At 37.5% G+C, this 19,591-nt stretch overlaps 1 protein-coding gene across 1 annotated transcript in view; it reads right to left on the bottom strand.

Moving 5' to 3' along the window:
* CAMK4 (calcium/calmodulin dependent protein kinase IV) overlaps nt 1-19,591 on the bottom strand; it is a 213,346-nt gene that overhangs the window by 46,313 nt on the left and 147,442 nt on the right. The window contains exon 6 of the mRNA XM_007094096.3: nt 13,584-13,656. Within this exon, the coding sequence (XP_007094158.2) occupies nt 13,584-13,656 (73 nt within the window). The remainder of the gene's footprint in view (nt 1-13,583; nt 13,657-19,591) is intronic.

Below are 19,591 nucleotides of genomic sequence, written 5' to 3'. Positions count from 1 at the left end.
AAATAAGGTGGCATTCTGGAATTCTGTAGGATCCAGAGCCATTAAACCCTGAGCGTGGCTAAGTCTCTATAGCAATAATTTCACAGGCAAAAGCAGGAAGATAATTTAAAAGTTGGATATTGTAGTTTTGGATGAATTCAAACATTCAAAGGAGTATTTCAAAGGATAGATTACACAGATTGTCAGAACCTATGACACGTTCAATATATTATTCATGAAAAAATGTAAGTGCTTCCAGGTTAAAGTGTGAGGAGTAGAAGCCAAGACTAGAATGCAAAGTGTATGTGTGAGAAATTGTGTTTTTCAACATTATTTCTCCCTGTATCTATCAGCATGCCAAGCTCTATGAAATTAGATACCTGTTCCAAAACATAGGGAAATATGCGATGTACATTTAGATTTTAAAATACATAATATTCCACGAAAAGTGCTCTCCTGCAAAACTGGATTAACACGATCATTTTTTAAAGTGGTGTGATTTTTGAAAGTAATGTGACTTAAGTTTATTGAATTATTAAATGTATTTGAAGTCCCACTGTCTTTTAGAAATCATGGCTAGTTCTAAAATGTTCCTAGCACTCAAAATGCTGGGATCCTAAACAAGTTTTTTTTGTAAACAATTGGATTCAAGTCAGTGAATATGTATTGTGTTTGTTATTTGCTATGAGTACACTGGGGTATAAGGTGTTGTTTGTGTGCTTGTAAGGAGGGGAGAAAGCAGAGGAAAAGGATGACAGATACAGGAGAATAAATCATTATTCCTAGCTTAGAGATAATCTGCCTCTTTCAGGAGACAGGGCCCATGTACAACAAAGCAGAATACAGGGTAGCTACCACTATACAGCAGTGGTAGAAAATGCACAGAGCACAGGGAAGGAAGTAGATTTGCTGAAATTCTGAACTTCTGTCTCTCAGAAAAAGAAAAAATGAAAACAAAGACATGTATTTAGCTTCAGAATTTCTTATAGGTGAATGAAGGGGGAGGAAGAACCTTAGATAAGGGTTCAGAAGTTCCATAAGAAATGGGCCAGAGAGTTACAGAAACCAAAATAGCTCAAATGTTCCATCTGCTTTGACTTAAAGAGATAAGTATAGGAAATTATCAAAAGCCCACAAGATTGCTTAAATTAGACTTTTTGTGCAAATTGAAACTTAAAAGACCCAGAATCCCAAAGGCCAATAAAGAAGACTTGTACAAATGCCAGGCAATGTGGTCAGGCCTAGACTAGGCTGGGAGTTGTAACAACTTTGGTTCCACTGTTTGTACAGCTGTTCTGAGCTGTGGTTTGGTGCACAACTGTAAGATGGGGGGAAATGCTAGTGCTGTTTTCCTCATAGGAAAAGAGCTGGGGAAACTGACACACAACTGCTTAAGTTATTGACTTTCAAGGATGAAGAAAGGATTCTTAGACCTGTAGGCAGAAGAAAGCAGACCATCTCTACGAAGGGAAATATCAAGGTGGTGTCAGATTTTTGCAAGGCAGCTTTCAGTGCATGGAGACCACAGAGGAATGCATATAGATTGCTGAGGTGAGAGCCAGGTGTCCTGCAAATATTACAATATGTCCTCCAAGTATAAAGTGGACATAAAAGTCATGAAAGAATTCAGGGGATATATTGCTGCTACGTCCTTCTGTCCTTCTGCAAACAGAAAAATCAAAAAGACACAAAGAGAGACAAAAACTCAACTACTTGAATGAATACAATTCAGCCACGTAATAAGTTAAAGAGAAAAAAATGTGATAAAGGGCTAGTGATGAGCATCAAGACCATTTAAATGTTGAACCCAAACAAATACATAAGATATGTAAATATAAATGATATAACCCTTACCAATGTAAAACAGAGACATGACAAGAGAGAATCTGAAGGTGGAGATAAATAAAAGGAATCGTATGTATGTTACTTTCCTTATTTTTTCTCAGTGGAAAGATGATATATACTGCTTAAGTTTAATGAAACATAAAATAGAAGTTGAAGGATATTGTTTAAAGTTAGAAAAGTAATCCACCAGAAGAACTAAAAATATAAATGCACACATAAGCTTACTAAACTCACACCAAGATATAGAAGCAACCTAAGTGTCCATCCATAGATGGATGGATAAGGAAGATGTAATATATATGTGTGTGTGTGTGTGTGTGTGTGTGTGTGTGTGTGTGTATACATTATATATATTGTGTGTGTATATATACACACATATATATATGTGTGTGTGTATATATATGTATATAATATATATATATATTATATATATATATATAATAAAACAAACAAACAGAATCATAAATACAGAAAGCAAACTGGTGGTTGTGAGAGGAGAGGGGGAAAAGGTAAAGAATATGATGACCCACTCACAGAGGATTGAAAATGTCCTGTAAACCCAGGAAATATTCATGACATTTTAGTATTATAATTAGAAAAAGTACATCAAAATAATGAATTATTTTTACCACATATATTACTCCCCCCCTCCAAAAAAAAAAGACTGATGTTATCCAGGATTGGTTAGATGCATATGTTGGTAAAGAGGCAGACTCATACCACTGGCAGGATTGCAGATTGGTAAAGCCTTGCAATTTAGCAGCAACTATAAAATGTATAAAATAATTTTTTTTAATGTTAATTAATTTTTGAGAGAGGGTGAGAGAGAGAGACAGAGCTCAAGTGGTGGGGGGTCAGAGAGAGGGAGACACAGAATCTGAAGCAGGCTCCAGGCTCTGAGCTGTCAGCACAGAGCCGGATGTGGGGCTTGAACTCACAACGGTGAGATCATGACTTGAGCTGAAGTCAGACGCTCAACCAACCGAGCCACCCAGGTGCCCCAAATTAATATATTTTTTTGTCTCATAGAAGCCACTTCTTAGAATGTATCTTAAAGAAATATTTTTACTTGTGTGTCAATATGCTTGCAAGGATATTCATGATAATACTATTTATAATTTTTTAAACTGGAAAAATGTTAAGTAACTATCTAGAACCTGGATAAATACATTATAGAAACCACAGTATGAAATAAATTACCCTGTAGCAATGAAAAGAGTGAAAAAGATCCATATGCACTAAAATGTAGTAGACAGAATTATGACCCCTAAGAAGACCCTATGCTCTAATCCCACAGGACTATGAACTTGCTACATAACATGGCAAAAAGAACTTTGCAAATGTAGTTAGGGTTACTCATCACTTTGGCCTTAAAATATAGAGATTATTCTGCATTATCCAGATGGGCCCAACATAACTGCATGAGCCTTTAAAAGCAGAAGAGGAAGGCAGAAAAGTAAGTCTAAGATTTCAAAGCATGAGAAGAATGTGATCACCACTGCAGGCTTGAAGACAAAGAAGGTAAGTGTCAAGGCAACCACAAGGAATTCTGAATGAGCAACAAACCGAATGAGCCTGGAAGCAAATTCTTCCACAGAGCCTCCAGAAAGAAACACAGCTCTGCTGACACCTTGATTTTGGAATGGAGAGAATCTAGTCATGTCACACCCAACTTCTGTCCTACCAGAACTATGAGGTGATATATGGGTGTTGTGTTATGCTTAAGTTTGTCTTAATTTGTGATGCAGCAATAGCAAACTAATATATAAATGGAAAGATTTCTAAGACATATTATTAAGGGAAGCGAAATAAAAGAGAGTACCACGAAAAAAGAAATGTATCAGAGTATATTGTATATTTATATTTTGGTGTCCCAAGATGCCACATAGTCTCAGCCTCAGCCTCAGCCGTCATTCTTTCTTTTTGATCGCTGATCTGTGTTTGAGCTTGTTTTCTAAGATACAGCAAATAGTTTTGAAGACCTTTGAAAATACTTGTTGTGGTTAATGCTTTGAAGTAGCAGAATTGATTTCCTAACATAAAAAACTGGAGAAAACAACAGGAGAAAAGAATAAAAGGAAGAGCATGAGAACACAGAATAAGTGCTACACATTAGAAAACAAACAAACCAAAACACTTGCCAGTGAATGAGTCTCCGAAAGGCCTGAAAACCAATGACATTCGAATTTATCCTTGTGTCTGGGTCAGCCTTTGGGCTCCTAATTTACTTTCCTACAGAAACCATGTTTGGAGTTGATTAGGTTAAATGCATTATGTTAAAAACCTCATGCATCACACACTGATTATTAAGAGTAGGTTGGTCTGGGTGGAATAGGCAGAATGCTAAGAATGACCACTCTATGGACTTAGCCCCCATATTAAGTGCCCTCCACTGTGAATGTGGGTGGAATCTATGCCTATGATGAGGTAGCATTTCCATGATTATATTAAATTAAATGACAAAAGGGAGATTATTCAGGTAGGCCTAATCAAATCTCATGTGCCCTTGAAAAGCAGAGAATTTCTCTGGCTGGGAACAGAAAAGAAAAACAGGGAGTTGAAGCTCTCTAGTTGGCTTTGAAGATGGAGGGAGGCATGTGCCAAGAAATGCAGGCAGCTTTTGAGAGTCCCTGGCTGATAAGAAATAAGGAAACAGGGACATCAGTCATACAACCACATGAGAGTGAATTTAGCCAACAACCTGAATTGAGCAAGGAAGCAGATTCTTCCTAGAGCCTACAGATACGAGCCCATCTGACCAACACTTTGGTTTCCACCCTGTGAGACTCTAGGCAGAGAACCCAGTAGAGCCCACTGGACTTCACACCTACAGACCTGTGAGATAATGAGTTGTTTTAAGCTGTTAAATTTGTGGCAGTTAGTCAGTAATAGAAAATTAACATACTGAGTATTCTGTATTTAGCAAGTGATGAACTAAAGAACATAAACTCCTGGCACATACATGCCACATGTCTCTTCATGACTCCACAGCAGTAGGGACTAAGTATATGCTCAATAAATACTTGTAGTTTGTTTAGGTGGTGAGTGAATGTATCAATGAATTAATGAATAAAGTAATGAAGAATCTTTGGCCAGTCAAATCATCCAACAAATATTTAAAGAATACCCAATATGTATCCGGAAATATTCCAGACATTGGACATAGTACAATGGGGTCCAAACCCTCAGGGAATTTATATTCTAGTTTCAAACAAGAATTCAAAGTTCCAAGGACTAGAATTTCTCATATTGGAGGAATAAAAGGTCACTTAAGTGCCATGAATGAAGGCACATGGAGAGAGAATCATAAGGTCCGCGAGGAGACTTTCCAGGCAGGACTTTAAGGGTCACACATAGAAGGGTGAGTGTGATGGGGAGACAGTGGAGGGTTAAGTGGGGAAATGCTATGATATGATGTATGTTTTTCTCTCTCTTTTTTAAAAATTTATTTTGAGAGTGTGCGTGAGCGCACACACACAAGCAAGTCGGGGGTGGGGGGGGGGGTGCGGGGAGAGTCCCAAGCAGGCTCTTCACTCTCAGCACAGAGCCTGATACGAGGCTTGATCTCATGAGTTGTGAGATCATGACCTGAGCCAAAATCAGGAGTCAGACACTTAAATGACTGAGCCACCCCATGCCCCTGTTTTTCTCTTCTAAATCATGAAGGATCCCAAAGATTCAAGCAGTCTTTTAAATAACAAAAAGTAAATTTTTTGAGGAAATTTTTTTGAGGAAAACCGATGACCACAGAAAGGACAAGGCAATAATCTCCAATATGTAGGTCAAATTTAGAACTGAAAGTCTTGTTATACTTTCAGTTCAGTATAAACTGCCCCATAAAGAAAACAAAAGACAGTTAAATGTGACCAATCCTTGTCTGCATCCCAAGTTATGTGTGTAAACTATTCATTTTCCTGGTGGACATTGCCAATACAATTATGCAACTTACATATACCTTTTATTTAAAAAAAATTAAAAAAAAATTTTTTTAACGTTTATTTATTTTTGAGACAGAGAGAGACAGAGCATGAACGGGGGAGGGTCAGAGAGAGAGAGGGAGACACAGAATCTGAAACAGGCTCCGGGCTCTGAGCTGTCAGCACAGAGCCCGACGTGGGGCTCGAACTCAACGGACCGCGAGATCATGACCTGAGCCGAAGTCGGCCGCCTAACCGACTGAGCCACCAGGCGCCCCTTAAAAAAATTTTTAATGTTTGTTTATTTTTGAGAGAGACAGCAAGAAGGGGAGGGGCAGAGACAGAGGAAGACACATAATCCAAAGCAGGTTCCAGGCTCTGCGCTGTCAGCACAGAGCCCGACTGGGTTTGAACTCACGAGCCATGAGATTATGACCTAAGCCCAAGTTGGACGCTCAACTGACTGAGCCACCCTGGCACCCCTATATATTTTTTAAACGACTTGGATGTCCTATTAGTAAAATCTGAGTTTTGACTATTTTTAAGGGTGTACTACATAGGTAAGTAGTTTTTTATTTAATCCACCAACTGTTTATAACATAGTAGGCAGAGCCCTCACATTCCAGGTAAATTTTACAGATTGAAAATAAATAGGACGGTATTTCCTTGAAAAAAAAAAATTGGCAAATCAGGCCCTGTAAACTTTAAGCAAAATAATGTGGAGAAATCCCAAGGTTTGGGAATTGTGGAAGATTAATATTAAATATACAGCATGTTAAATACAGGAGATTTATCCAATGCTTCTTTTATGAGCTAAAAATAAACAGGATATAGCACAGAGGGGCCTTAAGTTACATTTACAAAAGGTAGAATGATAAAGTGGGACATTGGAATGAGGAATATATTCTTGCCCGAGGTCAAAAAAACATTTTGAAATCCATAATGGTACTGAAAATTTTCTTTAAAGTAGGCCAAAAAGTTAATAGGAATTGTTAGGGTGTCTAGCATTGCAAATGTTGTTTACATTTGAATCTTCGGATGGTACTGTTTCTCTGGAATTTGTAAGGTAAAGAGAGGTAAGAAGAGAAGAAAGGAGGAAGGGAGAGAGGTTGAAAGAGACAGAGAGACAGAGAGAGACAGAGAGAGAGAGAACAAACAGAATAAGGAGAAGGTTCCACTTAGATGCATTGGAAATTGTGTGAAACTCTTTTTCTTGTCTGTGGTCACAACATCTGGGTCTCTACCTGGCATTCAGTGTATTGAAGCTAATACTGTGGATGAATGTTTGTGTCCCCAAGAATTCAAATGTTGAAGTCCTAGTCCTTAGTGTGATGGTATTTGGAGGTGAAGCCGTGGGAGGTTAATTAGATCTCAGGTCTTGAGGGTGGAGTCCCATGAAGGGATTAGCGCCTGTATAAGAAAATGAAGGAACCAGAGCTCACTCACTTCACCATGTGAGGATGTGGAAAGAAGGCATCAGTCTGTAAATCAGGAACACGGCCCTCACCAAAAATCCGACCACGCTGGCATCTGGTCTGGAGCTCCCAGCCTCCAGAACTGTGAGAAATAAATGTTCATTGTTTAAGCCAGCCTACGGTATTCTGTGACAGCAATCAGAATAGGTTAAGACAGCCAGGGATGCCAACCACTTACAAACAGCTGCCTTGCCCAAATGAAACTAGTGTTCCCACTGTCCTCACTGAGAAATTCTACATCTCAGTCAAAGTGAGTAAACTGGACATTTGTGAGCATTCCTCATTCAGGAGCTAAACCCTTGAGATGGGATGGAAGACAGTGATTAAAATAAGAAAACCAAGTTAACCTTTCTGTTTCCATGACTGGTATAACGTGCATAGGCCGTGATCTAGGCCTATGCCTGTATGTTAATTTGACATCTTCATTGAATCACATATTTCTCATTTATTAAGCAGATAAAAATATTTTGTAAAACGTTTGCAAAATTTGTTCCTGAATTATTTAATGATAAGAAAATAAAAATTCCATGTTCAAAGAGTGACATTAACAGAATATTATAACATTGCTTGAATGCTCTCCTTCTAGAAATGAAAAAATATTCTACCTGACTATTTGAGAGAATTGTTCATGTTTTTAACACTACATCTGAATTGGCCATTCCCAAAATAAAAATTCATTTTTATGGGTCAAAGACTTTAGAAGTTGTAGATACACATGCAACACAAAATAGGACTTCATTCTCTCAAGACAGGGAATTCTTCAGTTTTTGGCAGAGAACTATTACCAGAGAGGAAGGAAATAAATTTCATGGTCCTGTCCCCATCTTCCAATAAACAAACAATGGAAGAACATGTAAATAGTTAAGTAGAATCTAACCTTAGTCACTCTACCATCCTTGGAGAGAAGCACGCTTACAAAGAAAAGATCACTGTTCACCTTCAAACCACAACACTTTGATATTTCCCACACAATCATTCTTTCTTAAAAGGAGATCACTGTCAAAGGAATCTTTCCAGCCGAGAGTCCTACCCTGGTAGCCCATAGGTAGAGGCTGTCGCACATAAATTATATCGGTGTAAAGAAGACCTTGTCCTCCTAGAGACCCCGTTGTGGGTGGTAGAATTCTTTGCTCAGCTTTTTCTGAATTTTAGCTTTTCAGAGCATTCAGTATCAGAGGAACAGAATACATATATGCGCACTCCAGTGTCACAGGAATGGAAAATAGGCCAAATTACCAATTAGAGTAAGGTTGTTTAAAATCAAAAAGTATTGTGATGATATGGTAATATCCTTCGTCTCATGGTCTATACAAACCTGCTTGGAATAAGCATTTCTAAACATAATTAAAACTTGTTACCTTTCTTAAAACTATATTCCCTTATAGCCTGAATTCCCCTATTTCTCTCTCTCTTTTTATTCACATTAATCTTAATAGGTCATGTATAGAGACAGACACAATCCATGCCTTTGCTGACCTCATAAGGACACTGTGAGTATTCTTCTTTGTTACATTATTTCCTTTTTGTGTTTTTGGATACCACCATCATTAACTAGACAATATTTCCCACCCTTACTTAAGATTAGCCAGTTCTCCTGCTCCAAAGTCAATGAATCTGTCAATCTTGTGCCCTAATCAGCAGAAACCTGACAGAATAGCTATGAATAAATCTGTAATGACTACAATCTGAGGTCATCAAACAAGAATCAGACCACATCTACTCAGTCACATCATGTCCATGACACTTCAACCAGCTTTTGCAATAGTGAACACACTCATCTCAATCCTGAGAAGAACAATTAACTAGATGTCATTTTTTGAAATCCTCTTTGCGTTGATAATCCTTCCAGGCAGGGATGTGTGCACAATCAACCCCTAAAAATCTGTCCTTTTTTAGGGGAGGTTATAGGTTTTAAAAATTTTTACCACAAGAAGCCTGGAATATTTCATCTTTTTCACGTCCACTTCCTGTTTTACTTCAATGTTCAGATACCATTTTGGTTTCCACAACTTTAAAAGGTTAGATGCTTTTGTTTGTAACTCTTTACCCCTATTATCACAATCTTCAAAATAATTCTAACCCCAACTCTATGTACTAGGGCAGCAGACATGTTTAAGTTCCTCAACCATTTCCTTCTATTTTATTAAATTCAATATATACTCTATATGTACAAGTTTCTCCAGGTGCTCAAGTCATGGCTTTGAAACTAAGACATACCTAAGAGAGTTGTGGCTAGAAAAAAGATGGAAAGTGGCATCAGGAGTGGGGCAAAAAGGAGACAGTAATTCTTTTTGGAAATAGAAGAACAGTAGGATATCAGGGAGAACAAGAAAAGGACTGGAGATGGTGGCAACAGTAAGAGACATCAGAGGTGTTGGACTATTCCCTGATTATCTTTGTAAGTAAATGGAAAAGGAGGGCTTTAAGACTTGGCATTGTGCTTTCTGACATATGAGGAAGTGATGACCCTTCCAAACTGTCCAGATTGACCTAGACCATCTAATTTGGGACTACCTGGAATTCATTTCGGGAAGATAGAATACTCAAGAAGGCTTAATGATCTGTCTGCCCTCAAAGACTAACTGGATGAATTCAAACTCAAAGAGGGAAACATCTTTCACATTCACTTTAAAAACTTTCATAAATTCTATTTAAAGCTAAAAAGCAGAAGGAGCAAGATTACAGTCAGACAAATACTGTGAAATATTTGGGGCAAGAATTGGGATGAAGTGGGGAGGAAGGGAAGGATTGTGAGATTTGTTACCTAAGAGGTATAATTATCCACACAACATATTTCCCAAGAACTTTTCAATCTTCAAGCTTTCTGCTTCTGTGCTTTCAAAAGCCAGCCTAGATATAGTCTTCTAAGTGTGTGATCCAGAGGAAATGTGAGATGTATCACTGATTACTTTGAGTTCCCAACTGTCCTATTTTTATAGCTATCTATAGCTATGTAGTTGACAATAAACTATTTCATAAATGTCAGCCACTTCCCACAAGTTTTAAATTGCTTGCTTATTCTACCTGTGGAAACATTTAGGAAAATTATTATTTTTTTCTCTAAGTTAATCTTTAGTTGTAGCAATCAGAGAAAAGTTTTGTAAAACTTCTTTCAAAGAGTGACTTGAATGTGGCAATCTACTTTTTTTTTTTTTTTTGGTCTTATTTATTTATTTAGTACTTTTTTTTTATTATGTAAGTTTTTATTTAAACTCCAGTTAGTTAACATACAGTGTCATACTAGTTTCAGGTATACAGTATAGTGGTTCAATAGTTCCATACATCATCTGGGGCTCATCACAACAAGTGCATTCCTTAATCCCCAACACCTATTTAACCCATCTCCCCACAAACGTCCCCTCCGGTAACCATCAGTTTGTTCTCTGGAGTTAAGAGTCTATTTCTCAGCGTGCCTCTTTCTCTTTTTGTCCCCCCTCCCCCCCCTTTGCTCGGTAACTTCTCAAACTGGAGCTTTCTGAGTAGATAGAATAACAAGTTTTTTGTTTGTTTGCTTTAAATTGACAATTAGTAGTAGACTAATCAATCCATCTTGCAAGATCTGGAATAGAGTTGAAGTCTAGGCCCTCTTTTCTATGTGAGGTACCCCTATCTGGGGCATCCCTCCCTGTTGGGGGCCCTTTTATTCCTTAATTGGTGTAACTCCAATAGGTGGAAAAAGTCTGATGATGAAAGCATTCATTTCTCATTCGCTGAATAAGGACAGAGTTCTCTCAGTCAGCTACCTGAGTATCACTAAATTGAAGCATGCCCACTGTGATAAACCAAAAGAATCAAGCGCTGACCTAAATGGATGGAAGCAGCCAGAAAGAACATATTGAAGAAGGTGTGTTTTGAATGACGGGAAAAGAATTAAATGATAGTAAGGGAGCAGAAAAGAATCTCATGAATGAAAGCAAGTTATAAAGAAAGCTTTCTTTCATATGAAATGAGCAGAAAAATGAAAGTAAGCATGTTTCACTAAATGTATCAGCATCTAGAAAGACAAAACACAGAATAGTGACTATTTCTATTTTGATGCATTTTCAGTTATTTAGTTGGTAAATATTTATTGAGCACTGACTATTGTCAATTGTTTTTGATTTTAGTACTTAGCTGGGGAGTAGGGATGTACGTATAGAGTTTCAACATCTAATACATCTTTATACGAATATACTGAGTCTGAAGTTGCTTGCCCTTTTCCCTCTCTTTTGAACATTGCTATCAGCTTATTTAGTCTTTTCTACTACTCTGTTAGGTTAAATATTATGCCTATTTTACATGAGGAAACTGAGGCTCATTTAGTGATAGGGCCCAAGCTCACATATCTAGAAATTGAACCAAGCTCTGACTCCCTAAGTCCTCTTAACTGCTATACCAGCTGCCTGCGTGATTTGGATAAATTGACAGTGAGCCACTGCCAGCATGTTTATTTAAATAGATAACCTATCGTATATAGTAATGAGAAACGAAGTTTTTAAATGGGTATTTAAGAAAGGCATAAGGACGCCCGAGTGGCTCAGTAGGTTGAGCATCTGACTTCAGCTCAGGTCATGATCTTGTGGTTCATGAGTTCAAACACCATGTCAGGCTCTGTGCTGACAGCTCAGAGCCTGGAGTCTGCTTCGGATTCTGCATCTCCCTCTCTGCCCCTCCCCTGCTCACTCGCACTCTCTCTCTCAAAAATAAATGGAAATTTAAAAATTAATTAAATTAAAAAAAAAATAAAAAATTTAAAAATTCAAATTACAAATGACTGCCATTATTGAACTCAGAAGTGACAAGACGAAAACAGGGACTGAAAAAGAGAATTTTAGACTTATATATTTAATGACAGGAACTGGAAGTAACTAGAAGTGGTTGTTTGTTTGCTTGTTTGTTTAATAAAGCACTCAGGAGCAGTCATCGCATGGTAGGGAACAGGATTAGGTTCAGGGGCAGTAGAAGGAAGACCCCACTGAAGTTGGAAAGGTGGCTATGAGGAGAGAAGGTAATGGAAGAGTTAAAAATCATTCCCAAGCTGGCAAGCTTAAGAAACCAGGGATGGTAACTACACTGCTTGTGATGAAAACTCTGGAGTGGAGGGGTTATTTTGGGTATGGTAAGAGGATGAATTTGAAATAAAATATTCATATAATCAGGAACTGCACTGTATATTTAGAGTAAAATTCCAGGGCATCCTCTCCACCTTCAAACTTTTCATACCCTACCATAGCAAAAAGACCAAAACACTTGTATAGGAAGGAATAATTTGGAAAGACTGGGCTATATATCCAATTGAACTTGGTGTTGATAACTCAATCATGGATTTGGTCAGACCATAGATCTGCTATCTCTAGGAGTCCTGTGGAGACTCTGAAGACTGTTTTTCCTTTTCATCAATGATAGACAAGCTAGTTAGGTATCAGAGTCCTTCCTACTTGCTTTCCTTCTTCTCTCCCTCCTTGGCTCCCTTCCCTCCTTCCCTCCTTTCTGTTTTGGTTGGGGTAAAATTCACAGGACATGTGATCTTGTCACTGTGGTTGATTTCTCAAGATACTGAATGATGATTTTAGTTAGATAATTGACTCCACACAATAGAATATATCTTAATTCTGAGTATATTTTATAGATTTGTCTCTTTAATGCTGATAAATATCTCCGCTTGGGCTTCATCCTGTTTGTTCAGAGAGTAATTTGTTCTGACTTTATATTCAATAAATGAATAATCACCAAAGTGTTCCAGCACATATCAGACACCATTAAACATATGGGAAAAATTTCATCAGTGGAGTCTGTTTCATCTAGGCAAATGTTTCCTTATTAATTCAATCCAAACAAGCTTCTCAAAATTACATATTTCTGTAAATGTGTATGCATGTTTCTATCATCAACTTTCAAAACTTTATTCTAGTTAGAAACATTAACTTATATTTTTCCTTAAAAAATACAATTGTCAGTATTTTTAACTTTAATAGACTTATTACTTGTCTTGAAAGAAAAATCAATAATCTCTATGCTCCAAGATCTATATTTGTCACATTCAACCTTCCTCCACTTCCCTGCCAAATAACAAAAACAATAAGGAAACAAACTCAAGAAATGGAAAGAAAGAGAAGAGAACAAGTATAGGCACCAGCACCAAAGTCTGATTGGATTTCATAATAATGGAAATTATTTTAACAAACTTATGGTATTATACAGGAGGATTGCATCTCTCAGGGAGTAATCAATAGAAAATATACATTTATCAACATATATTCTACAAAGTATTGCATACTGTTTTGTTGTGGATGTTACGGCTGGTCACAGATGTACACTAGTTAACTGATGATTCTGTAAGAAGAAAAGTTTACCAAAAGTTACACTACTGCTGTCACTTCATACTTACAGCAACTGCCTCCAGTATTTGTTTAACAGCATCTGCAGCATCTCGTTCACTATAATATCCCTTTTCCACAATCCTAAAAAAAAAAAAATAATACTAATAACCATGAAATGCTTCTCAGACATATGCATTCAGTGGAGTAGATGTGAAAACAGTTTAATTAAGTTAATGTTAAGGAAGATACATCTAAACAGCCCCAACAGGCTAGCATAATACCAGGGGAAATATTTCCATAAGCTGATACTCTAGAAATTTTGGGTTTAAGAAAATGAAAAACATTTATCTTGCCTTGGCTTGAACTGTCCATCCTATTTGAGGACAAAAAAAATTCTTTTTAAACTTTGTATTGAGAATTGTGTTAAACATATACCAACTAGGCAACATACCATGAATCATCCTGTGTAATTGCTACACAGCTTCAATAATTATTAATTCATGGCCAATGCTGTTTTATTTATCCAATCAATTATTTTCCATTCTTTTTTTAATTTTGAAGTATCAGACATCACATAATTTCATTATAAATAAGGAGTTTTCTCTAAAAAAAAAGGATCTTTTAAAACTCATAACTACAATGCCATTATCATACCTATAAATTACAATTCCTTAATATTTTCAAAACCGCAGTGTTTCAAATATCCAATTGTCTTGGACATGTTAAAAATTGTTTGTTTGAATCAGCATCCAAATAAGGTCCACACAGTTTGACTGGTTACATGCGTCTCTTATTCTCTTTTTACATGTAGCTCCTCATTCTTCACCCCTCCTTCTGCCCCCTCCTCTCTCTCCATCTGGCTTTCTATTCCAAATACACGACTTGCTCTTTTTGCATGGATATGGACAAAGAATCTTTCTTTTCATTTTTTTTTTTTTTCAAGGAATCTTTCTTTTAACTTAAGTCTTTTTCATTTTGCTTTCAGGAATGTTTTCCTGAATTAGAATGCTTTGTACCCATATCTGTTTTCTTCCATTGCTTTCATTGCTTTGGTTTTCTTCTTTGGGGTGTGCAGTTACATGCACTATGAGGTCTTTTTTTGTTTTTTCGTTTTTGTTTTTTTTACTTTTGACATATTTTCTCTCTCCTTTATGATGTTCTTAATTTTAGTATTAAGTAATATTAATTTCAATATTCTGCAGATTATGTAATGCTTTCATCTGTTTTGTGGGCACACCCTCCTGACATGCTAATTTTCTGTGCTCTTATAATCATTTTGTATTGCAATTAATGGAGACACCTGTCTGTTGCTATTTATTTTTAAGCAAAGTTGGTTTTCTTAACCTTTTTGACAGAACGATGGGTCAGGATATCTTTTAGTTTCATGTCTCTTGACTTTCTGATTATTTTCATGAAGCATTCAAAATTATGACCTCATACTTTCTGAGATCTCTTCTCCTCTATCTGAAACTTTACCTCTACTCATCTGCTCTGGGTATTAGAGTCTCTTCCCAGCAGTTTCTCCTAATTTACCCAAGGGGGCTTCAGATAGTACCTCCAGGATTTATAGAGCCTTGACTGTATTAGTCAAGTCCTTCAGACCTTATTGTAGGGGGATCCTTGTGATTCTCAGAGATTTGGATGGCAAAAAGCCCTCACAATTTCAGCTGTTCTTGTATTGGCCCATTCTGCTTCTCAGTGAATTGGAGGCTTTGGAGATTGGAGTCTTCTCCTCTTCTTAGGTTTATCAATGTCCCCTTACGTCCTCTAACCTAGAGGCTAATACTATGTGGCTCTTGTAACGGTCATTAGTTTGTCCTCATTCACTTGTTTCAAGGTTTCGTGGGAAACCTTGTCACCTGGTTTTGTTATAGATATTGTCTGTGAGTTTTACGTTTTTCTGTCCTAGTTTCTCTATTCTTATAGGGATGTTTCAAAAGACTAGAAAACTACACTGTTTCTATTTCTATCTTCCCAAAATTTCAAGAAAAACACATTTTTTATACTGCTAAAGAGTACCAACTTGCATAAGATGTTTTCAGCTGACAAAAGTTTGTGGTAAAGATATGCCTGAAAAAGGTCAATTCAAAACATATAAGAGACAAAATTTCAACAATTTTTGTAATTTTGTATTGAAATTTTTTAGACTAACAATATCTTACATAGCACAGTTATTTTTCACAAAGTATCTTCCTTTTTTTTTTATGTTGTGGCAAGAAGCTGTAAGTTCTCAAAGCTGGTATTAAAAGTTGGATTTAAAAATCTATAAAATGTTGGGAATGCAAGCTAGTGCAGCCACTCTGTAAAACAGTATGGAGGTTCCTCAAAAAAACTAAAAATAGAACTAAACCACAACCCAGCAATTGCACTACTAGGTATTTATCCAAGGGATACAGGTGTGCTGTTTCAAAGGGACACATGCAACCCAATGTTTCTAGCAGCACTATCAACAATAGCCAAAGTAAGGAAAGAGCCCAAATGTCCATCGATGGATGAATGGATAAAGAAGATGTGGTATATATATACAATGGAGTATTACTCGGCAATCAAAAAGAATGAAATCTTGCCATTTGCAACTATGTGGATGGAACTGGAGGGCATTATGCTAAGTGAAATTAGTCAGAGAAAGACAAAAATCATATGACTTCACTCATATGAGGACTTTAAGAGACAAGACAGATGAACATAGGGAAGGGAAACAAAAATAATATAAAAACAGGGAGGGGGACAAAACAGAAGAGACTCATAAATATGGAGAACAAACTGAGGGTTACTGGAGGGGTTGTGGGGGGGGGATGGGCTAAATGGGTAAGGGGCATTAAGGAACCTACTCCTGAAACCATTGTTGCACTATATGCTAATTAATTTGGATGTAAATTGAAAAAAATTAAATTAAAAAATATCTATAAAATGTTTCCAAAATAGGGGATGGATGATAAGGAAAAGCAGAAAAAAAAACAGGTATCAAATAAAAAATATATAAGAAGATACCTCAGTGACCATAATTATCAAGATTCAGAAAAATTATAATTATATGGATGCAAAAATTTCAATTATTTTATTTTCTCTATTCAACACTGTCAAGAGACACAAACTCATCATCTTTTCAAAGGAGGAATGATGAAATATCCTTCCTCACCTTTTTATTTATCAGATACCGGTTATGTGCCAAGGTCAAATAAAATGTCAAAGTAGATTACAATATTAAGGGAATCATTATTAATTGGTTCTTGAAAATCAGTTTTCATACAATATTTCCTTTTAATATCACAAATTCTTCCAATTCATGATTAAGTTACATAGTCTACTTACTAGAAATTTAATTGCACTATACTTTCTGAACATTTTAAAATTAAGTGTGAGAGAAGAGGAAAAGAAGGACTAGTATGTCAGAGTAAGTTGAGAACTTTGGCTACCATTACATCATCCTCTGCATTTTGCTCTAAATGTATATTTTGTGGTACATCCATCAACCAACTCAAATGTAATTAGTGTCTCCTCTGTGTGTGGCACCTGCACTCTAGCAGCTTGGCTTTCCCCAGTCCTCTTAAACGAGGAGAGTTGTTAGAAAGACGATGGAAAGGAATGGCCAATAGTTACCTTTCTTTCTACCGCCCATTCTCCCCAGAAGAGGATAAAATCAGTTACTTCCTGCGCTGCAAAAAACAGCGTGGATTTTTCCCATAGTCACTCACCAAGGCTAGAGCTTTATCACAACTGCTTTGTGGCACCCCTCTAGAGGGTGCTATTCATGACTTAGTCTATGTAAGCAGTACTCCGCCAAGTTTCACAACCGTTTGCAGCCTCTCTGATGAGAAATCCTCCTTGTCTGCTAGGTACATAAGTTCTTATGAATGTATCCCCACCTCTTAGAAGGGAAGTGCTTCACCCACTAGAAATTCCTCCCTATATTTTGATTTATTATGATGCCCCAAGCTTTGGCCTACATATGATGTTTATGCATTTTTATTTTTATTTGGGTATAATTTAGAGTTAATTGCCTGTGTTTAGAATGTGACCATGTGTGTGAATGTCTAGGGACTGGCTAGATAAAGCAGTGAATTTTCTTGGGACCTGTTTTCAGGTAGGATAGAGGGAAGAGTAGTAGGTGTAAGAACAGGTAATGGAAATCTCACTAATTTTCTACAACATATGCTAAATTAGTAAGACATTTCATCTAGTTAATGGAAAGGATGCATTCTTTTTTTTTTGTTTGTTTATTTTTGAGACAGAGAGAGACAGAGCATGAACGGGGGAGGGGCAGAGAGAGAGGGAGACACAGAATCGGAAGCAGGATCCAGGCTCTGAGCCATCAGCCCAGAGCCCGATGCGGGGCTCGAACTCACGGACCGCGAGATCGTGACCCGGGCTGAAGTCGGACGCTTAACCGACTGAGCCACCCAGGCGCCCCGGAAAGGATGCATTCTAACAGATATGTTCATTCACTCATTTATTCAAGAAATATTATGGAATGACCGTTATGTGCTGGGCATTCAGTAGTGAACCAGACATGGCCTCTGCACTTATGGGGCTTCTCTTGGTATTAGCAGACACAGACAATCAACACAGTGTGCTAAATACTGTTGCAGAGGTATTAGAGAATGACCTGAAAGCTCACAGAGAGGACCAGTGATTGATTCTGGAGGCCATGCATGGTGGGAAAAGGATTCCAGAGACAGCTATATCTCAGCTCAGACTTCAAGGGTGTGTACAAGTTTTCTAGTTGCAGAAAGGGTAGGAGCTAGGAGTGGGATAGGTATAGAGGAGGAGCAGGGACTAGAGAAGAAGAAGATTGCTCTTAAAAAATTTTTTTTTAATTTGAGAGAGAGAGAGGGAGCACACGCAAGTTGGGGGAGAGGCAGGGTAGGGGGAGAGAAAGAGAGAGAGAGAATCTTAAGCAGGCTCCACACTCAGCATGGAGCCCAACATGAGGCTTGATGCCAAGATCCTGGGATCATGATCTGGGCAGAAATCAAGAGTCGGATGTTCAACTGACTGAGTCACCCAGGCACCCAGGAAGGAGTTTGTTCTAAGAAAAAGGACCAACACTACAGTGAGAATTATGAGAGTGTGGACGACATAGTGATAGTCAAACAATAATTCTGTCTAACATGAGCCAGGTACTTGCAGAATCTATAAAGAATAAAATTTGGGTCCTGCCCCAGAGGAAACCACAGTAGAGAAATTATTAACAAAAGCATCACCATAGATGTAAAACATGTTATACTAAGGTTTGTACAGCCAAAGGATTTATAAATTCTGTTGTCAGAAATGTCTCTAGAGTAGACATGTAGGACAGGAGCACAGAATGCAGGCACTCTCCCCACCCCATCCCCTTGACCTCTACTCTCCATATGCTCTCCATAGCTTAACCACATGTCTTCTAGCTTCCTTCTGCTAAAAGGCATTTTGTTCCCAGTGGATTTGTTCATGGAGTTAGGTTTCTGGAATTCAAACATTCATATTTAAGTATTTTATAAGTTGAGCTTCCACCGAGGCCATTCATGGCTGACTAGAAAGATCAACAGCAGTGAACTTCTCAAGTTGCAAATGCAGGTTTTTAACTTAAACTAAGATTGGAAGTGAAGACATTAGTGACCAAGCAAAGGAAAATGAAATCTTACAACCTTTTTCTCTCCATTTAGGCATGACTACAGTAGATATGTTTGGCCAATACCTTCTGTAGGTTATCATGGGAAAATTTTTAGCCTTCTCACTAGATTTATGTTTTGATCACCCACAGAGCCTCGCTCCCAGTCTTGCTCATACTGGGCAGTCAATAAGTATTTGTGGAATTGTTGAGAAAATGAATAAAGTTTTACACCATAAGATGGCTGATGGGACTAAAACAAGCTCTGGTCTCTGGCTTAGAAACCCCTCTTCCGGGTTCTTCTAGCCCTGTTTGCCAAGTGCACGAAAACCCTTCCACAAATATGGAGGCTGACAAGTATAAATTACCCTTCTTGCTTGCATTTGGGGCTCAGATCTTTGGAGAAATGGTCTCCTCTGAGCCTGCCAGTGTTAAATAAATCTCCGATCCCCCAAGATCTCGGAGTGCCACTTAGTTTTTCCGCCA

This window comes from Panthera tigris, chromosome A1 (assembly GCF_018350195.1).
Source record: "Panthera tigris isolate Pti1 chromosome A1, P.tigris_Pti1_mat1.1, whole genome shotgun sequence".
In the NCBI taxonomy this organism is placed as follows: domain Eukaryota; kingdom Metazoa; phylum Chordata; class Mammalia; order Carnivora; family Felidae; genus Panthera; species Panthera tigris.
Note: the sequence above shows the minus strand (reverse complement) of the source record. Positions and strands in the feature narration are given on the sequence as shown.